Source organism: Sparus aurata, chromosome 18 (genome assembly GCF_900880675.1).
Source record: "Sparus aurata chromosome 18, fSpaAur1.1, whole genome shotgun sequence".
NCBI classification, from domain to species: Eukaryota; Metazoa; Chordata; class Actinopteri; order Spariformes; family Sparidae; genus Sparus; species Sparus aurata.
Genome location: NC_044204.1, coordinates 6,630,578 through 6,640,099, shown reverse-complemented (window position 1 = coordinate 6,640,099; position 9,522 = coordinate 6,630,578). Strand labels below are relative to the sequence as shown.

Sequence of the window (9,522 nt, the reverse complement as noted above, 5' to 3'; positions counted from 1 at the left end):
ATAGCTTCTGTTTTTGTGGAGAAAATTCCCAGACTCCCTTAAGAAATCACTCAGTTTTTTAAGTTAGGAGTTGAGGGAGAAACATTACAATTTTGCCAAACGCTGTCTATGACACATTTTAACCAAATGGGCCTCCTTGGCAATGCTGTCCAGTCTGTCTGCTTCTGTGCCTAAAGTGTGTCTTATCTTTACACATTTAGCAGCTGCTCAAACACCGTTTAAACTGCTTTCACTATTGACACACAATTCATGAATGAAGACAACATTTTATTAATATCAAATGTAGTAAACAGGCCTATGGGCAACTGCTTTGTCGCCTGTGAAATCCCCAGACTCGCTTAAGAAATCGCTTAGTTTTGTACGTTTTTCAGTTAAGAGAAACTTAGCAACCTTGTCAAACACTATTTTCAATAAATCTTGTTCATTCAACAATTGTTAAATGCAAGTATTGTGTGTGTTTGCTGACGTGGACAAATTCACCAGAGTCCCTTACAAATCACTCAATTTTGAGAGTTGCTGAGTTAGGACGTACTTTATGAACATTATAAAATGCTGTCTATTACACATCTTTTGTGCCTTATTGTAAATTCGGATTAAATACAACACATTAGTTTTTTCCTTGTAAAAATGGTCAGTTATATCCCAGCATGGCTGCACCAGCTTGTCTGCTTCTTACCTGTACACATAAAGCAGCTGTTTGAACACACAGTTGATGTGTAATACAACTCCTGCTCTAGTGCAATTAATGAACTCATCTTAATTGCATATTTTAATGTTTTTTCTTTTGACCTCTGCAGAGTTTGATCGGTTAATTGCTCCTTCCACCTTTTGTGGGGCGTGGTTATTATCCAATCAGCCAATGACGCGCTTCACCTGCCTTGAAAGCTTTCATAGCTCCTTCAGACAACTGCCACTTTCACTGATATCTGAGGTGTTTATTTTGTGGAGGAGATGCCTCGTTTGGCGCCTGTTTACTCTGAATTCTTCTACAGTCCTCTGACGGAAGATGTGGAGGAGCTACTGGCTCGTTTCCAGCAGACTGACTCAGTCAGGTATGAGCAGTTTTCCGCCATTTGGAGGGAGATGGGCCTCTCGGATGTGTTTTTAGGAATCATCCGTGTGGCTGAAATGAAGAGATTCGTCAGAATAGCATTGGCCACAGCTGTAAAGTACTTCCTGCCTCCATACAGCTACCAGATCAGAGTGGGAGGCTTGTATCTGATGTTTGGTTTTTACCACATCCAACCTACTGTTCCACCTGTGAATATCAGACTCGCTCTGAGGGACTGGGATCAGGTTCAGAAGTTTCTAAAGGACTCTGTGGATGCTGGACATCAGGATGTTGTTTACATATATCAGAAGCTTGTCGCAAACAAAGCCATACACTACACCGCCATGCCACATTTCCTCACCTTCCAGAAGCAGAGGAAACCAAAGAGAGAGACTGTGTGCGCAGAGTTTCTTGGGAGGACCACAGCTGTCCAAGAGCTCTTGACTGCGGACACCCTGGAGGAGGTGAGTAACATCCAGAGCTGCTACGAGAAGATGAAGGAGGCTACGGTGGAGGTCGGCTCCAAGGTCACCATGACCCATCGAGACTTAACCACCAGCCTGGAGACGTGCGTGTCAGAGTTCATCACCTGGCAGCAGAAGATTTTCTCACAGGAGAACAAAGGCAGGAACTCCAGTGATGAAGATGATGAGGAGGAGCGAGCTGAGAAAGAGTCCAGCAGCAGGGCCCAGCTCCTGGCCTCCATCAAGCAGAAGAGCTACAGAGGCTGCCCGGAGGCTTCCAAGTCCAGAAGGCACCGACAGGCCCAGGTGGTGGAGTCGTCCAGCTCGGGGCCGGAGCAGGTCCAGGAGGCAGCACCACAGAAGAAGAAGCCTCCCTCGCTGCGGGCTCGGACCTGGGAGAGTCTGGGGAGGATGAAGGAGGAGAGCACGCTCCAGTCCTGGCTCCTGAGTGCTCCTGAGCAGGGACACAGGTCTCTACTAAAAAGGATGAACCAGGTCGCCCCTCTCAAACCAGCATAGGAGGTGAGGAGGGAGGACCATCAGCTCCACAGAGAAGTTCTGTCGTTGGTTTTTGCTCTTCCAGGTTAAAGCAAGTTCATTTTGGAGAAACAGTTAAATTTGAGTTGGTTATTAAAATCCTTTTAATTGTTAATACAATTATTTCATAATTATCCCACCTGTTTTCACTCCTGTACATTAGTAAAACAAAATGCCACTCCAAAAATTAGCTACACCATGAATACCAGGTTTATTCTTTAAGTGCTTTTTTTTTAAATTAGTATTTTGACTTATTTAAACTCATGGCGTGCAATTTCAGAATCCAGTTGAGTGAAACAGAAAATTGTGAAACCCTTCCAAAACAAAACTAGAAAACCTGTCCAAAGCTTCACATGTGCAGCTCAAACATGTGTAATATATATAATTAGAATATACTGTAATATTAAGAGTAATGTAAAGTAGAGGTTTTGCAGATATTTTTGGAGTCATGATGTTGTTGCACTATTCTTTTGAAAGACATAATTAATAAATGCCTTTTTGTTTGAACAAATTCCTCTCAATGATGTTTTACTTTCACAAAATAAAGAAAAGAGAACATAAAAGGAGAAAAAGTTAGAAATAATTAACATCTAGTTCCTCTTCCTTTTGTGGGATGTCAAAAAAAAAAAGTATAAGACCCTGTTGGAATATAAAGAGTATTGCATTGAGTATTGATTGGAGGAAACGTATACAATAAAGAACGGCAGCTATTGATTCAATAATATATTACCAGAGGCACCATGAGTGAGTTTTAAGTCCAGAATTCATCTAAAAAATCCCAACAGGGAGAATATTATGACTAGGGTGGCCCATATATACGATATAAATCGTTATCGTGATATGAGACACTGTATCGTCTGAGATTTTGAATATCGTTTTATCATGATATGGCATCAGTGTGATGTCATTTTTTGAACTTACCAGACTCTTCTACATGTTATAATACTTACCTTTACCCACCTAGTCATTATGTCAACATTACTGATGATTATTTATGATAAATCTCATTGTGCTAATGTTTTGTGAAAGTAGTTGTCCTTACAATATTGAGATATTGTTTCAAATATCGTGATGATTGATTTTGTTACTCTATCCTGACATTTATTAAGTGCTTTTGAGGACATTTCAAAATATATTTTGTGTAACGTGATATATAATAATAGATATTCTTTTAAGGACATTGATGGAATCCTTTATTTATTCGGGGAAGGTCGATTGAGAGCGAGCTCTCTTTTCCAATGATGCCCTTATTACAAAACACACGAATCAACATACCGCCCAGCCCTAATTATAACCATAACTAAAAGGGAAAATTAAGTAATTTTAAACCTAATTAAGCCCCACTGTTATTCACTTACTGTAAGAACATAATGTTTGAATACATATAAAGTGTATATAGTAAGAACCACAGAGAAGCCGAGAGTTTATTTTCCCTAAATATCTTAAAATGTTTTTATTATTTTCAGTGGGAAAATCCTTAACGCCAACACCTTTTCATTTATTTCCTGTAAAAGTATTTAGACATATGAGTCTTTTGGAATTTATTTAATTTAATAGTTAGTTAATATCCTTTCCTATACAGTATTATGTAGTAAGTGAACTGTTATAATAATTATGTATTGCAATAATAATAATAATAAGGATGAGACTTCTGAAGATATTTAAATTCATATTGGGGAAAGGACGCCATCATGCGGTGAGTCTGTAACACTGCATCAACAGAGAGCAGCCCGGAAATATCGTTTGAAGAAGTTCCTCCTGAGCTTCCTGTCAGTTAATCCACTTGTTGATGAGCAGAGGAGAACGACGAAGACGTTGGAAACTTGAACCTTTACCAAAAAACTCGAGCAATGGCGGAAACGGACGGATAAAACAAGCGCAGTTAGAACAACAGAACCCGACGGCTGAGCGCCATGTTCGGTGTGAGGGAAGCCGGTGTCCTCGGTGCCTCCGTCGCTCTGGCGGCGGGGGTCGCATACCTTATCTGGAACTACGCGTCCTCCTCCGGGGAGAAGAAGCTCGAAGTACCGCCGTCTCAAGACGGTACAAGTGCGAGAGAGGACGGAGAGGAGAGAAGAGAGACAGCAGAAGAAGAAAGTGTCGTGGTCGCTGCTGCGCCGGTTGTAGCTGCTGCAGCTCAGAAAGCATCAGAGGTAAAACATTAAGTTTATCGGACACACCTTCGTGAAAACCGTGATGGAGTGTGTGCATCTAAAATAACCGTTGAAGAAGAAACGCATTTTAAATGTTTGACCAGATTAAAGCGACTCAGCAGAACATATTTAATGCTTTAAGCTTGTAATTAATTATAGACATCGTCCAGAGTGTATAGAGTATTTACTACAAGCAGCTAAATGCTCCTGCTTTTTGTATGTTTAAAAACGGCAACAAGTCGAAGCGAGTTCCCTGGAGGTTCCCGTGGGGCATGCAGGGAAATGTAGGAGCTCAGTGACTGAAATATATTAGATGTCAAGCTAAAAATGCTATAAATGCTGATTTATCACTTACTACAATACATTTCAATACAATACCGACCATTTTAATTTCTGAATATTCTGCACATACTTTTCTTGATGAATAGTTAATTGTATTGATGTATCAGATAAACCAAAATAGTAAAGAAGTGCCCATTAAAATTCAGTACAGTCGAGACCAAGGTAGTGTCTTTGAATGTCGAATGTGAATTATCATGTTTGAGAAGGGTGGTTTTTTTTCAAAGCTTTATTTATTATTCATCAATGATACAATAGGAATAAAAAAAACAACGGACATAGGCATCATGACAGCATAAATAGTAGTGAGACGTTACATTCAACAAGACACCGTGAAATAGGCTAAAACTATTATATCACGTTTGAGAAGATCGGACCATTTTTGCGTTATCCTTGACTTATCCTGACTAGGATTTAGAGGCAGAAATGAATACGATATTCATAATTATGTTTTCATTAGCGTAGATCACCTGAAATTAAGAATCATTGCGTTTTTGTTGTTCGGGCCTTTTATGACTACAGAGGAAGATATAAAAGGCCTGATCTCCCGTCGTGCATCTACATTAGCCCTGCACGGACAAACCAACCACTGGCTCCAGCGACAGCCTCTGACATGTTTTGGGTTTTTTAGCAACCACTGCATGGGAGGTTGAGGAGGATTGCTGTCTGCAACCACACCGCTAGATCTTACACACTGGACCTTTAAAGCAGTCGATTGTTAAAACTGCTGCCGCTATAAGAATGTACTAGTAATTTTGATCATTTGGACTAGGGTTGCACCGATACCATTTTTTTCAAACCAAGTACAATTACGAGTAGTTTCATATGTGTAGTTGCCAATACTGATAGTAGTACTGATACTGATATCTCTACTACAAAAATAAACTATAACGTTACAGATGCACTGAATTGGAAGACATGATTTATTTTCTTCTCTGCTTGTTACAACAAATAATAATTAAATCAAATTAAATAAAAATAAATATAAATGTAATAATTTCCTGTGTCAACAAAAAGCCTCCACATTGGCACTGTCCTTACATTTGACCAAATGAAACTTGACAAAGTATCAGTGAAACTTATTACACAGTCAACTTAATATCTCAATTAAACTATTGCACAGTCTCCACATTTGAATCAGTGTTATACATATTGAATTAGCCTAGTAGTTGTTTCAACGTCTGCATGTAATCAAGAGCTGACTGTCAAATCAAATAAAGAAAGAACATTTCGACGATATTTATTGTCACTTAACATTTATACAGATACATAATACTGTACATATAGATTATTTTCTTCTCTCTATAAGGACAATAAGGCATTTAAAAGTAAAATAGTGAAAATGAATAAAATGGCTTTAAAAAAATTCTGCATCTGAAAATAGAATATTTAATTTTTGAAAAATAAAATTTCTCTTTCTGTTTCTCCTTAAGTAAGGTTTCAGCTACTGCACTCATGCACTGCTGGACAGGCCCTCCATCAGTAAATGGCTTTTTGTATTGACCAAAAACCCAAGTGACTCTGGGGAACAATCATTAGCTCTTAGAGACGCCACATAGAGTAATTTATCTCTGTCTCCGGCTCACTCATCAGCCGAATGCAATAAAGAGGTATCGGTGAACTTTTGCGAGCACAAGTATATGAGCACAGTATTGGCCCGATATCAGTATCGGTGCATCCTTAATATAGACTATGTTTTAGGGTACGTGTCTGTTTGTGTGTGTGTGTGTGTGTGTGTTCAACTGCATTTTGTCAAAATATTTTTTTTTTTCATCTTTAAAATCAGGCTTCTTTAGCTAAATAGAAAATGGAGCTTTCATAGAAAAACATGCCTACATTAATCAACAGTGGGTATCAAATAATTCCCTGTGGTATCGGTGTCGAAAAATAATGTATCAAAAACTATAAGTATCTAAAGCTAATCTAATGTGCACTGGTCTGTGTGTGCTGCAGTCCGGGCCTGTACAGTCAGCTGGGACCCAGGTTCTGGTTCTGGGTCTGGATGGAGCCGGCAAGACCAGCCTGCTTAACTGTCTGGCCACCGGCAGCCTGGAGGATGACATGCAGCCGACGCAGGGCTTCCACGCTGTCTCCATCAACCGAGACGACCTGCACATCGAGTTCCTAGAGAGTGAGTCTGACCACTTATTCACATCTGAAGGAAACAAAAGAAGTGGTAGTGAGTAGGTGTCACAGTCATCTGTCCGTCTGTCTGTGTGTCAGTTGGAGGTAAAGAGGAGCTGCGGCCGTACTGGCAGAAGTACATGTCCAAGGCTCTTCTGCTGGTGTTTGTGGTCGACTCCTCCAACCCACAGCTTTTCCCCGTCGCTAAGAGACATTTACACGAGCTGCTGGTCTCTGACCCCTGCCTGCCTTTAATGGTTCTGGCCAACAAACAGGTGAGTGTGACAGAAAACACACTCCAGATTGTTACCAACAACAGCCTGCTGACCTATTGTCCTTAAATTGCCTTGCACTGTCAGAGTATGTTGAGATTGGCTGTAACTAACATTTTTGATATTGATTAATGTATAGAATATTTCTTGATTAAATAATTAAGTGCTTGAATACAAAAAAATGTGCAAAACATGTTGAGAAGTGCCCGTCAGAGTTTCTTAAATGTCTTGTTTTGTTCCATTCAAATTCTATAACCCAAATTTATTCAGTTTGTTATTAAAAAAGATGAAGAAAGCGAGCATGGAATCACATTTGGTGCCAGAGCAGAAGATGTAGCAAGAACATTTTCATTTATTTTGTTCTTACATTGGTTATCAAAATAGTTGCTCAGATTGAAAATGGATAAAGTTTCGCATTGAGCACAAGAATTCACAGGAGAGTGACAGGGTATTTCTAAAAGCTAAGGACTTCATATTTGAACAGGCTGTTCTAGCACAAAATGTTCATAAAATGTGATTATTTGAGATTCTTGATGTGTTTTATTTTTCTAATATCATCAGGAAATTGGAAAGGATGTTACCTATCAAAATAAACCAAATATTTAGTAAGAAAACATGCACGCCCTGTGTGCTATCAGAGCTTTAACTGTGTCAGTGGGAAATGATCTGCTCAAAAACATACGTTTTATAGCTACAGATTTTTAACATGAATTACATTTAACATTGAAAATGATTCTGTCTTTTACATCCTTGGATTTTGGTTTGTGGGAATGCCTACAATACCTTGAAGCTAATGTCTGAAAGAAAAGACAAGAGGAAGCTCAGCAAGTTTAATACCACACTGAGTATCTTCAGATATATTTTTGTTATAAAGTAAGGGGATCATCTTTGAGAACCATGATCCCTGATGTTTCCTTGTGTTTGTCTCATGTTTCCAGGACCTTCCAGGAGCCTGCAGCATCACTGACCTCCACGACGGTCTGTCTCTGTCCGAGGTTGGAGACCGCAAATTGTTCCTCATTGGCACATATATGAGGAAAGGAGAGGCTGAGCTCAGCTCAGGTGTTCAAGACGCTCGAGACCTGATTACCCAGATGGTTTCTGTTGGCAGATAAAATGATCTGTTGGGGATCACTTAATCCTGTGGTTTCTTTAGAACCTCTAATAGGTTGTTTATTTACCCTTTACCTTTTCACGTTACTGTTCCCACTACACCAGGTTGGCTGGAAGTCTTTTTATTTATTTTTGGAGAAAATTAAAACGCTCTTCTTGTTGTGGTGTGTTATAGTTATGTGACAATGAAAAAACTCCACTGACTTTGAGAAACATTTCCTTGTTTCACGGTTAACAAATGACCAGATCTTGATCTCTACTTAAGCTGGCTGCCTACTGGACACTCAGAACCAAAGATTTATATTCTTTCCATCTTAGCGGCTCAATTCAGCAACCAATAGAACTGGAAATGTTTCTCTTTTTAAGGTTTTAATGCTGATTGTCAGACGGTACAGAATCACAGTGGATTTATTTCAGGCTCTAGATTGTGTAGGCCCATCTGTCCAACAGTTTGTTATCATCATTTACATAGTTTTGTTGCCTTCACAAGCATAAATGTAAACAACTGTTGGTTTTTTCGAGTTACTTAAACTGCATTACGGTGTTCTTTGTGTGTCAGGATCAATAGGATATTTAATACCTCAACAGACAGAGCTAAACATGGTAAGATCTTCGTGAAAAAATAGATTCAACATATCAACATAAGAGTACAAAGAGCTCATTGGCCTCACAATCTCAAATTTAAAACACAAAATTGAAGTAGTATCTGCTGCATTCAGGTCAGTGAAGGTGCTTGACACGATTTCTGGATATTAAAAATATGAAACCTTTTAAACAGTGCCTCTTTCTGCCATCTGGGGCCGCCAACTGCCACAGCTTTAAGAAGAAGAAGAAGACATCAAACTTGTGAGACCTGTTGACAAGCTTTCTCATGTGCCGTTAAATAACAACAGGAGACCACAACTATTTAACTTCTAAGTAAAACAGTTGTTGAGCGAGGCAGGCAGAGTAGATATTGAGGGCGGTTGGCTTTAACAATTATCTGTTATATTGTCATTATGTTGTTACATGATCAGAACTTGTCACCAAACGGTAACACTACCAAATAATTTCCTACTGCAGGGGTGTGTCATTTTTGGATTAAAGCTTTAAACATATCGTTGCTTTTATGACACAAGTTAATTGCCGTCTTCTTTGACGAGTGCATTGTCTTAATCTTAAAAAGGGAATTTACTTCATCTTAAAAAAGTGTTCTTGCTGCTCAGAGAGATGTCTGCACACATACCTACTTGTTATTTTGTCTTTATACTGTATTATTTGAATTCACTGTCTGTGACCTCTGTGAACTATGTTGTCGTGTGCAAGGCCTTTACGTTTACCATTTTTGAGAGAGCACATGTTTTCAACACATTTTCAGCGTGAAACACACAGTATTGTGTGGACAGATCCATCCCAGTTGGATGCACTCTTGTATACAGATGTTTCACATTGAATAAATTGTTTTCTCTAAATTGATTGTGGTCTTGAGA

General features: G+C 39.1%; 2 protein-coding genes across 2 annotated transcripts; both read left to right on the top strand.

The window, feature by feature from the left end:
- Nucleotides 1–94: 94 nt before the first annotated feature.
- Nucleotides 95–2,563, top strand: LOC115568474 (snRNA-activating protein complex subunit 1-like). Its single transcript, XM_030395781.1, has one exon. The coding sequence runs from the start codon at nucleotides 952–954 to the stop codon at nucleotides 2,032–2,034; it is 1,083 nt and encodes a 360-aa protein (XP_030251641.1). The 5' UTR covers nucleotides 95–951; the 3' UTR covers nucleotides 2,035–2,563.
- A 1,199-nt stretch (nucleotides 2,564–3,762) lies between these two features.
- On the top strand, nucleotides 3,763–9,504 carry arl9 (ADP-ribosylation factor-like 9). The gene is made up of 4 exons (XM_030396801.1): nucleotides 3,763–4,205; nucleotides 6,498–6,675; nucleotides 6,768–6,943; nucleotides 7,879–9,504. Exons 1-4 carry the CDS (start codon nucleotides 3,966–3,968, stop codon nucleotides 8,053–8,055), a joined length of 771 nt encoding a protein of 256 aa, XP_030252661.1. The 5' UTR covers nucleotides 3,763–3,965; the 3' UTR covers nucleotides 8,056–9,504.
- The last annotated feature ends 18 nt before the right edge of the window (nucleotides 9,505–9,522 follow it).